Consider the following 18,546-nt stretch of genomic DNA (forward strand, 5'->3'; position numbering starts at 1 on the left):
TGTTGTTTATGCAGAAACTGATTGTTCCTTCACAAGCGTCTCAATGCTGAAGGCCTATTTACTTGCAAGGACAGCTACCAGGGCCAGGGAGGGATTAATGGAAGCGAGGGTGTAGGAGACGAAAATTGCGGGTTATTTGGAGAAAATTTATTAGAGAATAGGAATAAGAAAAGTATCAATCCTTTTCACTGGAGCAAGCAAAGAGCCTAAGTTTTCATTTCGATACCTTTATCTTTGGCATCAGAGAAGTACTTTCATCATTGGGCTGGATCCATGCACAAAGGTTTGACACAGAGGTAAGGCTATTGCTTGAATTGCTGCACTCCAGGACCTTCCTAACAGGCCCCTTGGTTGGATCAACAGACTTTGAATCCTTCAACTCGTACCTAAGTTTTCTTCCTACTCAGACTGACTCAAGCATTCAAGTACCATAAGCCAAGCCCACACCCGACACTGGTTTTGCAGGTTAGAAGACAGTCGAAGGTAACATCTTCGACTTAACAACTAACATACTCTGATAAAATTCACTAGTCATAGCAATCTGGTTTACCACCTTAGACATTCATCTGCTAACACTTTTTACATGGATCATTCTCACAAGTCTCTTGTCTTTGCTCCTTAGGTGTTTCTAGAGTCGAACTACAGAATCATCTCTTATTGGAAACTGAAAAATCCACAGAAGCAGTTGGAGGAACAATTTAACATGAAATGGCAAAGATAATCATTCATATTACAGATACAACATTGCAATTACATTGAATTGACTGCTAGCTATTTTCTATCCCGTGCCAAGTTATTAATCATATTCACAAGAGGGAGAGTACCTTTTGCCATGATTTCTAACCTAGAAGTATTTGAAGCATGGGAGAACAAAGCAAGCCCAAAGAACACAAGCTCTGGAAGAAACAATCTTGATGACAGAAATCCATGCCAGTAGTGAGGTTCCAAATCAAAAAATGCATCAAAAAATCTCCTTGTACCTTCCAAGTCGAGTTTAAGTAGGATATCCATGCCAAAGCAGAAAAACTCCCTCTGTCTTCTTCTTTCAATTGGCCAGAGGTTCTTCCAAACTTGCGACGATAGTTGATCGCCAGTGAGGCGGCGGTCAGAACCAAGGAACTGAACAATTGATTCCGCAACTATAGGAGCAGCAGCAAGTGTCCTAGCAACCATGTACCCAGTGGATGGATGAACCATACCTGCAGTTCCCCCTATTCCAATGACCCTTTGTGGGAGCACAGGTAGTGGACCGCCCATTGGAATCACACACCTCTCGTCCTCTTCAATGACTTTCACTTTTATGCCCAGGTGCCTCAATCTTGAGGCCATCCTCTCCTGTATGTCATGCATCTGCAGACCAGGACGGGCGACTAGTGAAGTTTCTTCCAGGAAAATTTTGTTTGGTGAGAAAGGCATGGCATACAGAAACGTCGGAATCTTGTCATTCTTATCTTTCAACTGTGAGCCCTCTTTGAGGTGTGAATCTCTCCAATCCATGAAAACCATCTTATCCACATCAAAAGGGTGTTCTTCGACTTCAGCCAGGATTCCGTAAGCCACCTGGTAACCTGGATTGTAAGGCTTATCATACTGGACTAGGCATCTGGAGAAACCAGTAGCATCAAGCACCACAGCTGCTTGAATTGTGACTCCATCATTGCAAATCAACAATGATTTGTTCTCTTCGTGGATGACCTTAATGACCTTAGCTTGATGAAACTGCACACCATTAGATATGCATCTCTGCATCATCTTCGACTTGAGTTGCTTGCGGTTCACCCGACCGTAAGGCCGACCGAGAGACTTCTTCTCCACTTCATCAACATAGACCACAGCACTAGACCAAGTGGCATCAAGACAATCAAGTAGATCCATAGCTTCAAACTCGTCCACCCAAACACCATAGTTATTCGGCCATATCAGCTTAGGTGATGGGTCGATAGAACAGACAGAAAGGCCTGCCTGAGACACCTGCTGGGCGACAGCTAGCCCCGCAGGACCTCCTCCAACTACAGCGAGGTCCAAGGTGAGATCTTTAGACGGGTCATAAAAAGGGAGATCGAATTCGAGAGTCTCTTTTTTGGTTTCTGGAACAAGTTCAAGGAGTGCACTGCTGCTAGCTTTAGCAAAACCCCATCTCCTGTGACCTTTCCTACTGAAGCTGCATATCAAGCTGTTCTGAAGCTTGTGTAAAGACGAGAGGCCATGCCTTCCGCCGACCCCATGACTGAGGTCTAGCAACTCAAGCCTGCTGTGAGTTCTAAGAAGCGCATCCATCGAAACAAGAGGTAAGCTCGTCCAATAGTACAACGCCGATCCTGTTTCCGAAGGCTCGTGTCAAGGAAATCTCAACACATACCTAGAAATAAATTTCTGGACGAGAAAAGAGCTAGAAAAAAACAACAACAATCCCAGAACATCTCTGATTTCGTTCCGAGAGGTCAGGAAAAACTTATCAGCTTCAAAAAAAAAAAAAAAAAAAACAACAGGAGCAACAAACATCATAGATTCACCAAACCCTAAGAATTAAATATGTAAGAGCAATTGCCATCTTCCGAAATCTACTAGAGTTGATTCCAAGATCTCGATGGGTTCTATCCAATGGCAATAAAGGAGATTCGAGGAACTAAACGACTACGTAGCGGAAAATACTCACCGGAGGAAGCGATCGAAGCAGAAGAATCCCCAACGGCTCAGGGATTTGGAAGAAGGCGACTGGCGAACACCTTCGTGAGGCCAATAAATCTCGTCATATCGCCCACTTGCCAAACGCACTCACTGATATAATCGCCTTGGGCTTGGAGTTTAACCACTTTTATGGTTTTCACCTCTTTAATTTGAAATATTTTCATCCATCCCCCGGAGTTTCCTGTCAAAATACACCCTCTATTAACGTTTATTTGCAAGCAAGCGGACGAGAGGCAAGGCAACTGTCATTTAAAGTTTTTTTTTTTAATTTGAATTTTGGTTAAAAAGCTCCAATAAAAATTCTCTTGATAAACTGGAAATAGTAGTTGCAACTTGCAAGGGAAAGGAGGTTAAACCCTTGTAAACCGGCTTTGACCTTTTTTAAAAAAAAACAAAGTGTAAAATTTGAAAAATAGGAAATTTCTAGGCCCGTGTGAAATTGTTCTCGTAGTATTATTATTATTATTATTATAATATTGGCCGCCTAATGCACATCACGTGCGACACTAGGAAGAACAGGCGTGCAGCGATGAAACGTGTCCCACGTTGCTACGTTCTTCTCGGATGAGACAGACATAGGCGGCCGCACCTAACCGGTATTGAGAGGAGGATAATGGACCGGATTGTTTGTTGAGCGTGACGTGGCCCCGCGGAACGCAGCTTTAGTGCCGTGTTCGAGTTGCAGTGCTCACTTCTCACTTCTCACTTCTCACTTCATTTAATTCATGTAATTAAATATTGGATAAAATTTAGGAAGAAAAAAAATAAAAAGATGATAGTAGAAGTACAATCAAGTCGAGCCGTATCGAATTTTTGAATGTTTGAAGGATAAATTTATATGTACTCCCTATTGGTAAACATAACTTTATATGTAGTTTCCATCCCTGAAAAACTTTTTTTTCACTCCTCAGTCAAACATATTTACCTAATTGCCCATGATATTTTTAGGTACAAAAAGTTCAAAAATCAGTATAAATCCTCTTAAATTCAGTATATAAAATTAGAATCTAGTATATTTTCTATTAAAACAAGTATGATTCTTTTTTCACCTCAAAATATACTCGATTTTAGTTTAATGTGCTGAATTTAATAGAAAATATACTCGATTTTTAATATAAAGTACTGACTTTAAAAAAAATTATACTCATTTTCGGACATTTTGTACTCAATTTTTGACTTTTTATACCTAAAAAATATGGGTTAATTTCAATAGAAAATATACTCGATCTTAGTATAGAGTACTGGATTACAGTGTAAAGTACTGAATTTAATAGGAATTATACTTATTTTTAGACTTTTTATATCTAAAAAATAAGAGGGACAATTTTGATAGAAAATATACTCGATTTTTAATATAAAGTACTGACTTTAAGAAGAATTATACTCGTTTTCAGACTTTTTGTACTCAATTTTGGACTTTTTGTACCTAAAAAAATCTGAGGGGCAATTTAGGTATCAATATTTACATGAGGGAGTTGAAACAAATAATACTTTGCATGCAGGGAGTGGAAACAAAGTTTTTTAGGCATGAGGATTGCATGCAAAGTTATGATTACCATTGGGGATTTTTCTCTAATTTACCGATGTTTGAACTTGGCTTATTTATAATTGAGTCGAGCTCAAATTTTATTTAATGAATATATTCATGACTCATGAGCTTATTCGAGTTTTTATCGAACCTAAACGAGCTTAATAAATATAAATCATAAATTTAAATATACATCAACAACTAAATTATATATTTAAGAAAAATTATAATAATATTATTAAAATTTATAATTTTATTCTAATAAATAAATTTAATATATTTGTGTATATTTTTTATAAATAGAGTGTAAAATCTATAAATTTAATATCACAATTATTATTATTATTATTTAAAAATTATTTAATGAGCTTAACGAACGTGTTCACGAGTTAACGAGTCGAATATTGCGAAGCTTGAGCTTGGTTTGTTTATCTTAACGAGCCTCATTAAACGAGTTCAAACGAAATTTTATCGAATCGAGTTTCGAATAGCTCATGAACGACTTGATTCATTTACATATCTAGATGACCGCATTATATGGGATGATCACATTATATATTTATTCCAAGAATATCAGAATGCTATTTTAACCGAATTTTAACCGCTACAACTAACTGTCCCAATATATATAAATTATTAAATATATATTATAATGTATACCACTTAATATAATATTATAATAACTATTTATTAATTTCTATACGGTATAATAAGTAGTTTTATGATTTTAATTCATTTAGAATAATTTTAATAAAGTTTAAATATTTTTTGCTAAATTGATAAAATATTAAATATAATAGTATTAAATTTAAATTTTATTAAAATATTTATTTATTTTTAGTTATAATAACTATTGAGTAGATTCTACCTACTTATAAAAATTATTGAATAACTTCTACGAGCTATATTCTAAATTTTAAAATATTAAATTCTAAATAATGAAATAATTTAGTTTTTCATATTTTAACAGTTACCAGTAATTTTTATGTGATATAATAATTACCAATTATCTTCTACACGTAAAATCTTAATCCTAATCTTAATTTCTAAATAGTAGCTACATAATACTTTGTGCACATTATAATCATAACTATTACAATAACTCTAAAAGTAAAAATTAATATTGTAATAACCACTCCATAGTTACTACAATAATAATAGATAAAAGATATTTTAGAAATACAATATCTAATGGGTGTCGTTTTGACTTTTTTTGTTTGTGTTTGAAAGTGTTTTTTTATGATTTATATATTTTGAATGGCTCTTTTGAATTTTGCCCTTAAATATTAACAACAGATTGTTATAAAATGTAATAAAAAGGTATTTAAATGTAGGTATATATCTTCTATCTGCTTTATACATATAATTAAAATTTTAATATGTAAAGTATTATTTATATTATATTTTAATATTTAGATGATATTTAAATAAAAAATGACGTAAAACGATGAAACAAATTAATACAGAAGTTAGTTATTTATATTTTGTGTATATATAGATCTGTATTGACATAAATACAATATTAAATGCAACAATCGTCGTTTTGCGCGGCTAAGTGAGGCGAACTCAATAAAGAAATAAAAAAATGTCTGTTTACTATTTATTATTTTATATTTATTATCTTAATTTCTAAATAAATTCTCTGAAAAAAATAAACGTTGCCATAGTGGGTAGAGCCGTCGCCCGTCGGGTCTACCCACAGGTACGAAGCCAGGAGAGCCCGTCAAAAATCAAGGGCCGGTCCAATATCATGACGGGCGATCTAATATTATCTAAAATTTTATCTCCGTATAGCTTTCAAAACACACGTTGTATAAATCCTCATTCCCAAAATAATAAAAAAAATGAGAAAAATTAAATAACTCAACTTCGTGTATTTCAAAATTCATTCAACTAGAAATTAATATAACACAATCTTATCTAACATAAGAATCAACTGTGTAAATAAATATTTAAAGACTCAAATGCAACCAATTAAATTAAAGAATCTAAGACATTTGACCAATAATTATATTATCAACTCCGAAAAAACTTCACATTTTAACGCGAAAAATAACATAAACTAAAAAAGAAAAAACAAAGTCATCGGATGTGCACTGTCTGATATGCGCGAGCTCATCCATTAAGACTCTCCGTCTCCTCATTACATGTACCATATGGATCTAGTAAGTCTAATGACTCAGTAAGTTTAAATATTTTATAGCAAAAAATAAACATATATTCATATGTTTTTAAATATATATATTTTTAAGAAAAATACTTTAAACATTTAAAATTTAAACTTTACTTACACTTGGTCCCATAGACCTTCAAATTTTAATAAAATAACATCAAACATTAACTTTCAACGTCAACTTTAAACATTAGAATATTTAAGTGAGTTCATATCATTGAATGTGACTCCTTTATCTCAATCTTTGTTCGTTTGGCTAAACGTTTACTTTAGTACTAGGTTTGGTAGTGTTTACCGGTATCCTCTAAATTAAATTTCTTTACCATAGTATTAGATTTGGTAATGTTCACTTGTATCTTCTAAGCTAGATTCTACAATCCTTTTTCCTCTAATTTAGTAAGGATTCCAATATCCTTTAAGCTGGACTCCTTACCTGTCAAGTAACCACAAACAATTCACATTTACTTTAAAAAAACAGTTTTGCTTTTCATATATAAAAATCATTATTGTAAGAAAATTATAATTTTGTTTCCTTTTCTCTATGTTTTAAAATGAAACACTAGCGACTCACATTAAATAAATTAAAGATGCTTAGACATAGAAAAAAAAATTCAAAGATGTTACTCCCCTTCCTCAATTATTCAAAATAAAACTCAAACTCTCTCCCATCAACCTCTAGACGTTCCCATATAAGTTTGAATCTTCAACCCCTCAATTTAGGACTTAAAACTCAACTCGAGACCCACATATTGACACCTCAAGTTGTTGTCTTCAAATTGATCCAACTCCTCTCATCTCCAACTGTAACTTCTAAACATGATCGATAGCAAATCTTCATTTGAATCTCTTCCCAACCCTTGACTCAACCATCGACTCGACCATTAACTCATGGTCACACCATTGGACCGAACCTCCCCCTCCAATAAACAACGCCCACACAACCCCAACAATGACCCACTCGTCTCGCCCAACCCTCCATCCAATGCAACCCTCCTCCTCTCCTACTCCATCCCTTATTCCTTGCCACAACCACACTTCTTCAACCACTCAAACATCCCTAGGGAAACAACAACTCTCAATTATTTCCAGCATCAAATTTTTAATTAAAAATTGATAAAATTTTGTTATGATCCTAAGTTAGCAGCAAGCTCTCGGTTCTTCCCAGCATCAGAATTTCAATCAAAAATCGATAAAAACTTCATCAAATCATTGCTCCAACAACCCTAAGGCAGCAACAGGCTTTTAGTTCTTCCCAGTTGATATGGGTTGTAATAAGTGGATCCAGGATTGACTTGACAATCAAAGTCCAAGTGACATGACAGTCAAAGTCAAGGCGACATGACAGTAAAAGTCAGGATAGGAGTATACTTCCTAGTTAGCTTCGTGGTTTGTCCGACATCAAGGCTCTCGGGCCTAGCTTGATCGAATAACAAATCGTGCGGGAGAGAGCCGATCGGTTAGAATAAAAGCCGGTTGGACCTAAAACACTTAGCATTATAACTCTCCATTTGCGCTCGGTTGGATGAAATATCGGTCGAACCTAAATCACTTACCCTCATAAATCTCTATGTACGACCGACTGGATGAAAGACTAGCCGGGCCTAAAGCACTTATCATCATAACTCTCCATGTGCACCCGACCAGATGAAATACCGATCTAGCCTAAAGCACTTGTCCTCATAAATCTCTATGTGCGCCTGATAGGATAAAAGACCAGCCAGGCCTAAAGCACTTAGTATTATAGCTCTCTATGTGCGCCCGACCGGATGAAATACCAGTTGGGTCTAAAGCACTTGACCTCATGCATCTATATGTGCGCCTGGCTGGATGAAGTACCAGCCAAGCCTAAAGCACTTATCCTCATAAATCTATCTGTGTACGTGCAGCCAAATTACAGGTCGGTTGGGCTCAAGGCCTATAGCCTTATAAATCTTTCCATATATACCGGGCTAGATTAAAGGTCGGTCGGGTTCAAGGCAATTAACTTCATAAAGCTCTTCATACATGACCAACCATGAGGTCGGCCGGAATTAAGAACCTTAGTTGTATACTTACTTCTGAATGGATCTTCAATACACACAGTTTATCAGATGGTTGTTTATGTGAATTTTAGCATGCTTAACGTATCATATGAATCTCTGACCAGATGTATAACAACATTCAATACATAACAAAGAAGTTCAATGCAAGGACAGGCATGAGGGTGGCCAGCCTTGTTAGCCAGCTGAGATATATTCAGCAAACAAGCAATAGATAACATTTTAATAACCTATCAGAATTATCGGGGGATATTCCTTTGAGACCTCTTTCAGAGGTTATTTTGTTTCCCATTGGGCGACCGTTTATGATAACATATTCTTGTAACAACTTCATCAAAGGTCTAAGCCATAAATGAAAAAAGAGATATATTAATGGGTAAATAAAAGATTCATCGGATACTCATTATAGAAAAAACTAACAAACTCATATACACGAGGTCACCTTATGATCACGAAGGTTATGAGAAGTAGTATATAAAGGGGAGGGGGGGGGTCTTCTCCATTGACAGAGTACACATTTTACATCATCTAAACCTCATTCTCATATGAGCACCTTTTTTTGTTGTTCCTCATTTTCTTCATCCGACACCGAACTAACTTGAGCATCAGAGGGCCTTGCCTGGGTTCCCCTTCCCAGGTTTTTGGTCACTAACTCTTTGTTGGATCGTCGGCGTGTGTGCAGGATCACAAGAAGGCCTCATCAAGAAGAAAAAAGTCTTGCTCTAGTCAACCATCCAGTCATCGCCACCAACGCACCATCTTTTCAGCTTTAAGACAGGATCAAATTTGACGTCATCTGTGGGAATAACTATGTAAGAGGGAAGTCTATAGTTAAGGGTGAGGTCATAGGCCTCCATGAGGGTAAAATCGGAGGAGCATTGTGTGTACCACGCATTATCTTCAACCATGACAGGGAAGAAGATGAGAAGAATGACGAGGGTGAAAACGGAGAAGCATTGTGTGTACCTTTAAGGTTTTACAAAAATTTTTTATAAGAGGTTATTAAAATCACCTATTCAGCAGAGCCGTCGAATTATGATAGTAAAAAGGCGGGTTGTATTTTCAACCGTTAGATGAAGAAGATAAAATGGTGGGGATAGGAAAAGGTGTATACTCATAATGACAAATATATACGTGACACCAATTAGAAACCAACAGTAGTAACTGATTTGACAGGTAGTCCTTTCAAGGCGTCGATGCTTTAGTTGAGGAAAACTTGGTTTTTTGTACAACTCTTTTTAAAGCACAGCTAGCCCTAAGCTCGCACAAGTTTTTACAACTCGCTCAAGATGACAATAAGTATAGTAACTTGGCTAGAATTGCGTTGGATTAATTCAAGACTCTGAGCAAAACTAATACCGATCAGGTTTTATTCTGATTGAGCCTAAACATCTCCACCAAAATATGTAATATTTATTGTGGTTTGTCTTGCCTTAAAGTCTAAGCCTGAGTGGAAGTAAACTCAAGCGAACTTAAGCCCGGTTGGCTACATGGGTTGTCGTACTTAGCTAGAGACGTTTTATACCTTATAATCCGTTTAGCCTTAAGGGTCGAACAAATTCCACTCCAAAGGGGGTCTGCGAAGATTGGTTTTCCCCTGATTAAACTTTTGTTTCGTCCTGTTCAGATTTTTGCTTGGCCGGATTTACTTTATCCTTAATATACATAGGTTACGGAAGGAAAACATTAATTACTGAACTACTAAATTGTATAGTAAAGACAACTAAAATGAAAGTCAATCTATATTAATGGCAAATATTTATATCTTATTCATTAACTAAAACAGCAAAAGAAAAATAAGGGCGCAAATTACAATAGGTTTGGAAATAAGCCGAGCGGATCACTCTGGGTTATCCTTTTGCGATCCAAGAAAGTGGAAGGGGGATAAGAAGTTAGATAACCACCTTCTTTTAATTGCTCCACTGCACCATCCCCTCTGTGTAAGAGTGTTTTGGAAAGAGAGTAGGAGATAGGTGCGTTAAACTCACATGTTAGTAAAAGGGATTTCTTCTTTATCTTGAACCTTTCGTCCTCCCTTGCCTAATAGGTCGCTAGGTCGCCCGGGTAGTTGCCCCTTCAAGTTGAGCACTCGCCAAATCTGAACACAGAGAATCTCATTCGGCACGTTGAGCTATCAGCTCAGACTCTTTAGCGGCTAGCTTGGCACTGTGCGTAACTCGTAACTCCTGCAGTTGAGCGGACAATTGTCAAATCTTTGTAGTTTGCTTGTCCAACTCTATTTTCATTTTCGCCCGAAGAATTGTTTCTGATTGGAGTTGGGTCTCGAAGTTGTCCAGAGCAATTTTCAGCTTGGTCGCTTTTTCAAGTTTAATTTTGGCTAGCTTTTAAGCCTCTTGGAGCTAAACATCTAACTCCTTTATCTGTCTAGAATCACGAGTGGCGACTACCTCAGAAGCTTGTTGCTTCAATAAGTCATTTTCTCGGGCCTGGGTATACAATTATTGGGTCACACCCATACTCATCGCCCGACGCTAAAAGATCGCGACCAACTCACCGATCCATCCGAGGGTGCCCCTCGGGGTCAGGGTACGCCATTGTACTCATCATGTATTTATTTCATTGTTCTACTATTATTCGGCTGCTTATATATTCATGGGACCTGCCTCGAGCATCGGGGTACTAGAGATCAGGGTAATCCGGTCGCTGGCTGCAAGTACTGTTGACCAGAGGACTTCTGACGACTTGGTCAACACAGAAGACAGCTCATCATCCGGGTCATGGAGGTGCGGTCAACATTCCAGACACATCATTCAGGTAGTTCCGTCTTCTCAGATTCCCGACAGGATCAAGGAGGAAAGGAAAATTATCACTCGACGGACCAAGTAGCAGGATCAGGCATTTCCATGAAGATGAAATGAGATTTCCAGCCTTTGTTTGAGGCCGACATGTCCTCAAAGAAGACCACCTTTGGTTGAGACTGGAAAAGAAAAGCTCCAGGTTTTGATTTCTTGGGATAGGAAAAGAGATAGGGATTTCGGGTGTTGGTCCATTGCGGCCGGTAAGAGAAGGGTGAATTGTCCTGTATAAATAAACAACAAGTACCTTTCTCAACTGGATCAGGCTTTAAAATAATTACACACTTTAAACAAAATATAATGAAATAAAGCAAGTACGAGACAATTAATTTACTTGGTTGACAATTAGAGGATTGCTACTCTAAGGAAAATGAGCTCACTATGAAGATCTCCTTCTCAAACAAAGCGTCGGAGGCGGAGAAGCCTCATACATGAAAGTAATGCTCAGACATGAAAAGCAGAAAGTGAATTGAAGTACAGAGTGTGTTGTATTGAACTACTGAGATCAGGGCTATATTTATAGCCCTGCTCCGAGCGCCTAGAAGGTTTTCGGGGGCCTAGATGTGGATAATTTTATTCACGTCGTAACGAATCACAATAGTTCGATCTGGATAAAACCTCTTTAGTTTGGGCGCTTGGAATAACTTCAGGCGCTCGAACCCTTGTTGACTTTTATCCACAACGTCACCAAGTTGAGGCGCCCTCGGGTTGCCCCGGGGGTCCGGTAGGTTAGACCAAGACCGGGCGCCTAGACGGTTCGGGCACCCGGATCAGTCAGCTTTAGCTGATTGGTCCGACTCCTTCTTCGATAGCTTGAGTGATTTCGAACATCCAGAATTGGGCTGACCCGAACCCATCTTCTGATTTTCTTGAGTAATCTTCCACTCTGGCTTCTCATCTCTCGAAAAAGTCGCACGCTTCCTTCTCGTCCGCTAGCGTACTCTTCCGTAGCATCTCGTCCCTCAGACGCACTAAGCTCGTCGACTCTCTCCCGTGTCGTCCTTCTCACTTGCTGCATCTTTCGCTCGACTTCTTATGCTCCTATGTTCCTGCACACTTAAACACAAGGTATCAAAAGATAATATGACCTAACTTGACTCGATTGATCACATCAAAAACTACCACAGAGTACTTACAACAGAGAGTAGGAGGGATGCTAAATGAACGGAATAACATGAACATCCCACACATATATCGAAAGGCATTCGGGACAAACTATTGTAACAGGATACGGAAGTATTGACTTACTGCCAACAAAAAGGGATGGACAGGAAAGCGGAGACTGACTGCTAGCTAGTCAGAAAAGAAAGTGATATGGTTAAGTGGAGGGTAATGGGGAGGATTGTCCGGAGAAGGAAGGGTGATACGATAACTATTGGGAATGACATACCTAGACTATAGGGAATCTTTATTAGAATTGTTAATACTAGAACTGGTGAAGGTATACTAGGGGACGAAAGATTCTTGAGCTATAAGAAAATGTAAGAGAAGTGAAAATGAATGACTTACTGGATCACTTAAGGTGTGAGAGAAGAAAAGATTGGGAAGAAGGTTCATCAGAAAAGAAATCGACGGAGATGAAGTGCGAAGTACTAGGAATGTCGATTGCTTAGGGTTTTTATAAAGAATAGTTTAATTACAGTCGTTTGATCAAAATGGCATGTGCTTAAAGAGTCGTTGATTTACAAGGAAAGGCGTGCCATAGAGTCGCACGAAGTAGTTTGCGTCAGCGGCTTCTTTAAGAAACATAAAGTGATGTCACGTGACGTTCACCCATAAATAGACATTTATAATGAACATGACAATCAAATCATTTCGCTACTAGAGTGTCTTTCATCACGCCCTTGGTACTTTTTCCTTCTAAATGGTTAGCTACCAACGCATATCTTTTGAAAAAACCGCTAAGTGCTTGGGTCGCAAAGAATAGCATGAATAGTGAGATGACCTGTAGATAAAAAGGACGAGTGGGTGAAAGTAAGACTTAGGCCTAGTTAGTCGCTTACGTCTCCTTCGACTAGACTTGAAGGGGAGGTTATGATATAAGTTGTAATAAGTGGACCCAGGATATGACCTGACAGTCAAATTTCAAGTGACATGATAGTCAAAATCAAGGTGACATGGTAGTAAAAGTCAAGATAGGAGTATACTTCCCGGTTAGCTTCGTAGTTTGTCCGACATCAAGGCTCTTTAACCTAGCTCGATTGAATAACAAGTCTTGTGGGAGAGGGCCGATCAGTTAGAATAAAGGTCGGCTGGGCCTAAAACACTTAGCATCATAACTCTCCATGTGCGCTTGACCGGATAAAATACCGACCGGGCCTAAAGCACTTATCCTCATAAATCTCTATGTGCGTCCGGTTGGATGAAAGACCACCTGGGCCTAAAGCACTTAGCATCATAACTCTCCATGTGTGCTCGGTCGGGTGAAATATCGGTAGGTCTCTAAAGCACTTGTCCTCATAAATCTCTATATGCGTTCGGCTAGATGAAAGACTAGCCGGGCCTAAAGCATTTAGCATCATAACTCTCCATGTGCACGTCCGACTGGATGAAATATTGACCAAGCCTAAAGCACTTGACCTCATGATCTATATGTGCGCCCGACCAGATGAAATACCGGCCATGCCTAAAGCACTTGCCCTCATAAATCTATATGTCTACATTCAACCAAATGACAGGTCGGCTGAGCTCAAGGCTTGTAGGCTTATAAATCTTTCCATATATACCGGGCTAGATTAAAGGTCGGTCGGGTTTAAGGCAGTTAACTTCATAAAGCCCTTCGTGCACAACCGACCATGAGGCTGACCAGAATTAAGAACCTTAGTTGCATACTTACTTCTGAATGGATCTTCAGTACACACAGTTTATCAGATGGGTTTCTATGTGGATTTCTAGCATACTTAACGTATCATATGAATTTCTAATTAGATTTATGACAACATTCAATACATAACAAAGTAGCTCAATGCAAGGACAGGCATAAGGGTGGTCAGCCTTTTTAGCCGACCGAGATATATTCAGTAGACAAGCAACAAACAATATTTTAACAACCTAACAGAATTATCGAGAAATATTCCTTTGGGGCCTCCTTTAGAGGTTATTTTATTTCCCATTGGGCGACCATTTATGACACCATATTTTTGTAATGGTTTCATTAAAGGCCTAAGCCATAAACGATAAAAAGGTACTCATTATCTATGGGTAGATAAAAGATTCCTCGGATACTCATTACGAAAAAATAACAAACTCATACAGACAAGGCCACCTCATGATCACGGAGGTTATAAGAGGTGTTATATAATGGGGATCCTCTTCGTCGATAGAGTATGCATTTTACAGCATATGAACCTCATTCTCGTGCGAGCACCTTTTTATATTGTTCCTCATTTTCTTCATCCAACACTGGACTAACACTAGTGTCGAAGGGCCCTTCCAAGGACCCCTTTCCCTAATTTTTGGTCACTAACCCTTTGTTGGGTCGTTGACGTGTGTGCAGGATCGCAAGGATGCCTCATCAAGAAGGAAGACACCTTGCTTCGGTCAACCATCTAGTCATCGTCACCAGTGCGCCATGATCTCTTCAGCTTTCAGATAGAATCACCAGTATTAGAATTTTAATAAAAAATTGATAAAAACTTCATCAAATCATCATTCCAATGACCTTAAGGCAACATCAAGTTTATGAAATTCCAACATTTAAATTTTCAAATAAAAAGTGTGTGGAACTTCACCAAAACGTTATAACGATTGAAAAATATACTCATTATCAATAAATCATATATCAAGTATCAAAACATCCATATTATGACCCATATAGTGTAGAAATAAATGTTAGAAATTTTGTCTTAGCGTTTTAACCTGCGAAAAATCGAGCAAGGTGTAGGGGACGACGGGAGATGATCCGACCACTTTCTCCTTCAATTTCTCACACAATTGGGATATTTACTCGGGGATTTCCTAAGATGAAGGTGGCGTCACAAAGGTTGAAGAAAAAAACCCTAGAATTCCTTCACTCCACTAAGGAATTATCTGTTTGATGCAAATTGGGCCAGACCCGTTAATGCATTAGTTTAACATTAATTATATAAATTACACAACTCACATTTTATTTAGTTTTATTATCATTATTTTTTTATTTTTTTAATACTACAATTCCTCCCCCCTTAAATGAATTTTGTCCTTGAAATTTAAAACTTATCGAATAGTTCTGGGTCCCCTCATGTCTGACTCAGTTTCCCAAGTGGCCTCCTCGTTGAAGTGATTTAGCCATTTGATTTTGACCATCTTGATTGTCTTGTTCCATAACTTCCTCTCTTGTCTACCCAAGATCTGCATAGGCTTCTCCTCATAGGATAAGTTTGGTATAAGCTGCAATGACTCATAACTCAGTACATGCGAAGGGTTCGACACGTACTTTCTCAGTATCGACACGTAGAACACATTGTGTACCTCTGCAAGATTCGGCAGTATCACCACTCTATATGTCAATATTCCCACTCTATCTAGGATCTTCAATGACCCAATGAACCTCAGACTAAGCTTGCTCTTCCTCCCAAATCGCATAACATCCTTCATTGGTGCTATCTTCATGAAGACATGGTCACCAATTGCAAACTCGAGGTCTCTCCTCATTTTATCTGTAGTGTAGAACTTCAACAAAATGTTGCAATGATTGAAAAACGTACTCGTTATCAATAAATCATGCATCAAACATCAAAACATCCATATTACGACCCATATAGTGCTGAAATAAATATTAGAAATCTTGCCTTAACGTTTTAGCGTGTGAAAAATCGAGCGAGGTGTAGGGAATGGCAGGAGACGATCTGACCACTTTCTCCTTCAATTTCTCAAACTTTTGGGACATTTTCTCTGGGGTTTCCTAAGGATGAACGTGGTGACACAAAGGTTGAAGAAAAGAAACCCCAGATTTCCATTTCTCTCCCTTCTTAAATAACATGCTAAGAAATTATCTGTTTAATGCAAATTATACAAATTGGGTTTGACCCGTTAATGCATTAGTTAAAACATTAATTACATAAATTACACCACCTGGATGCATTTTATTTATTTTATCATTTATTTATTTTAATGCTACAATTCCTCCCCCTAAATGAAATTCATTCTCGAAATTTAAAATTTACCGAACAACTCTGGGTAATGACTCCTGATGTCACACTCGATTTCCTAAGTGGCATCCTCGTCAGAGTGATTCAACCATTTGACTTTGACTATCATGTTCATCTTGTTCCATAGCTTCTTCTCTTGTTTGCCTAAGATTTACGTAGGCTTCTCCTCGTAGGACAAGTTTGGTGTAAGCTGCAATGACTTGTAACTCAGTACATGAGAAGGGTTCGACATGTATACCTCAGCATTGACACGTGGAACATATTATGCAACCCTACAAGATTCGATGGTATCACCACTTTATATGTCAATATTCCCACTCTATCTAGGATCTTGAATAGCCCAATAAACCTCAAACTGAGCTTGCCCTTCCTCCCAAATCGCATAACACCCTTCATGGGTGCTATCTTCACGAAGACATAGTCACCAATTGCAAACTCGAGGTCTCTTCTCATTTTATCTACATAACTTTTTTTTGCCTATTTTGTGTAGTCTTCATCCGATCTCATATTTTGACTACTATTGTTGTTGTCTGTTGTATGATACTCGGGCCCACTTATGTTCTTTCCACTGCTTTGTCCCAATGGATGGGAGATATGCATTTCCTCCCATATAAGGCTTCGTATGGAGCCATACACATAGTCAACTGGAAACTGTTGTTATAGGTAAACTCCACAAGCAGTTGCTTATTCTCCCAACTTCCTGGATAGTCTATCATGTATGCTCAAAGTAGCTAGATCCTCTAAAATCTATATCGCCCTTTTGGACTGACCGTCTATCTATGTGTGAAATATTGTACTAAACAATAACTTCATCCCCATGGTAGAATGGAGACTCTTCCATAAAGATGAAGTGAATCGTAGGTCTCTGTCTGACACTATAGAGATTAGAATGTCATGCAATTTGACTACCTCCCTAAATATATAACTTTGCATATTGCATCATGGAGAAAGTCATCTTCACTGGCAAAAAATGTGTAGACTTGGTGAGACGGTCAACTATCACCCATATAGCATTGGATCCTCTTTCTGTCTGTGGTAGCCCAACTATGAAATCCATCATGACATTCTCCCACTTTCACTCAGGAATAGGGAGTGGCTTAAGCCCCATTGACCTCTAGTGTTTAGCCTTAACCTGCTGACATGTTAGTCATTCATACACAAAATGTACAATATCTCATTTCATACCCGACCACCAATACAATTGTTGTAAATCTTGGTACATCTTTGTATTCCCTGGATGAATGGAATACGGAGTGGAATGAGCCTCAGTCATCACATCGACTTATAAGATGTACGATCCTAGCGCCCAAAGATGACCTCTAAACTTAACGATATCATCCTCAATTGTATAAAGTGCATGCCCCTTGGCCTCATCTCGCTACCTCTACTTTTGTAGTTGTGCATCGGAGGCCTGCTCATCTCGAATACGGTCTCTCAGAGTAGGTTGCATTGTTAAAGTAGACAAGTAGACAATCGTGGAGTGCTGCCCCTCGCATAAATCTCCAATCCAAATCTTTAAATTTGTGTGTGTAGAGGTTTTTGTACTACCAATTGTGATACAACTATTGTCTTTCGACTTAGGGTGTTTGCAATGACATTAGCTTTTCCTGGTTGGTAGCTAATCTCACAATTATAGTCCTTTACAAGCTTTAACCAATGTCTTTGCCTCATGTTTAGCTCTTTTGTGTGAAGCAGTACTTGCGACTCTTGTGATCGGTTAATATCTTGAACTTCTCACCGTATAAGTAGTGCCTCTAGATTTCAAGGTAAAAACAACTATCACTAACTCTAGGTCATGAGTCAGTCAATTATTCTCATGCAACTTCAACTTTCTAGATGTATAGTCAATAACTCTCTCATGTTGCATAAAACTACGCCCAAACCAAGCTTAGAAGCATGAGTAAACAACACAAAGTCCCCTTTGCCCTGAAAGCATAGCTAACACTAGTGTTGTTGTAAGTATTTGCTTCAATTTGTTGAACCTCCTCTGATAGTTTGCTTCCCACTCGTACCTAACATTCTTTTTCATCAAAATGATGTGGTCCAGAAATGATACCCTCTCTAGTTAAAACTCGCACTTACTGAACTTTGCAAATAGTTTCCGGTCTTGCAGAATGTGCAGTGTTGTCCTCAAATGTTATCTATGCTCCTCTCTGTCTCTAGAATAGAACAA

The 18,546-nt window shown here is 38.1% G+C and overlaps 2 protein-coding genes across 3 annotated transcripts; both read right to left on the reverse strand.

Moving 5' to 3' along the window:
- Positions 1-697: 697 nt before the first annotated feature.
- Positions 698-2,777, reverse strand: LOC121970914 (lycopene beta cyclase, chloroplastic/chromoplastic-like). Of its 2 annotated transcripts, none has more exons than XM_042521916.1 (2): positions 2,657-2,777; positions 698-2,318 (listed from the first exon to the last, which is right to left on the reverse strand). In XM_042521916.1, exon 2 carries the CDS (start codon positions 2,275-2,277, stop codon positions 772-774), a length of 1,506 nt encoding a protein of 501 aa, XP_042377850.1. In that variant the 5' UTR covers positions 2,278-2,318; positions 2,657-2,777; the 3' UTR covers positions 698-771. The 2 variants fall into 2 exon arrangements, with proteins under 2 accessions (XP_042377850.1, XP_042377851.1); XM_042521917.1 differs by having other exon boundaries at positions 698-2,422; positions 2,657-2,752.
- Positions 2,778-15,438: 12,661 nt separating this feature from the next.
- LOC121972739 lies at positions 15,439-16,826 on the reverse strand. The gene is made up of 2 exons (XM_042524381.1): positions 16,730-16,826; positions 15,439-15,881 (listed from the first exon to the last, which is right to left on the reverse strand). The coding sequence occupies exons 1-2, from the start codon at positions 16,824-16,826 to the stop codon at positions 15,439-15,441; spliced, it is 540 nt and encodes a 179-aa protein (XP_042380315.1).
- Positions 16,827-18,546: the final 1,720 nt, after the last annotated feature.

Source organism: Zingiber officinale, chromosome 4A (genome assembly GCF_018446385.1).
Source record: "Zingiber officinale cultivar Zhangliang chromosome 4A, Zo_v1.1, whole genome shotgun sequence".
Lineage (NCBI taxonomy): Eukaryota > Viridiplantae > Streptophyta > Magnoliopsida > Zingiberales > Zingiberaceae > Zingiber > Zingiber officinale.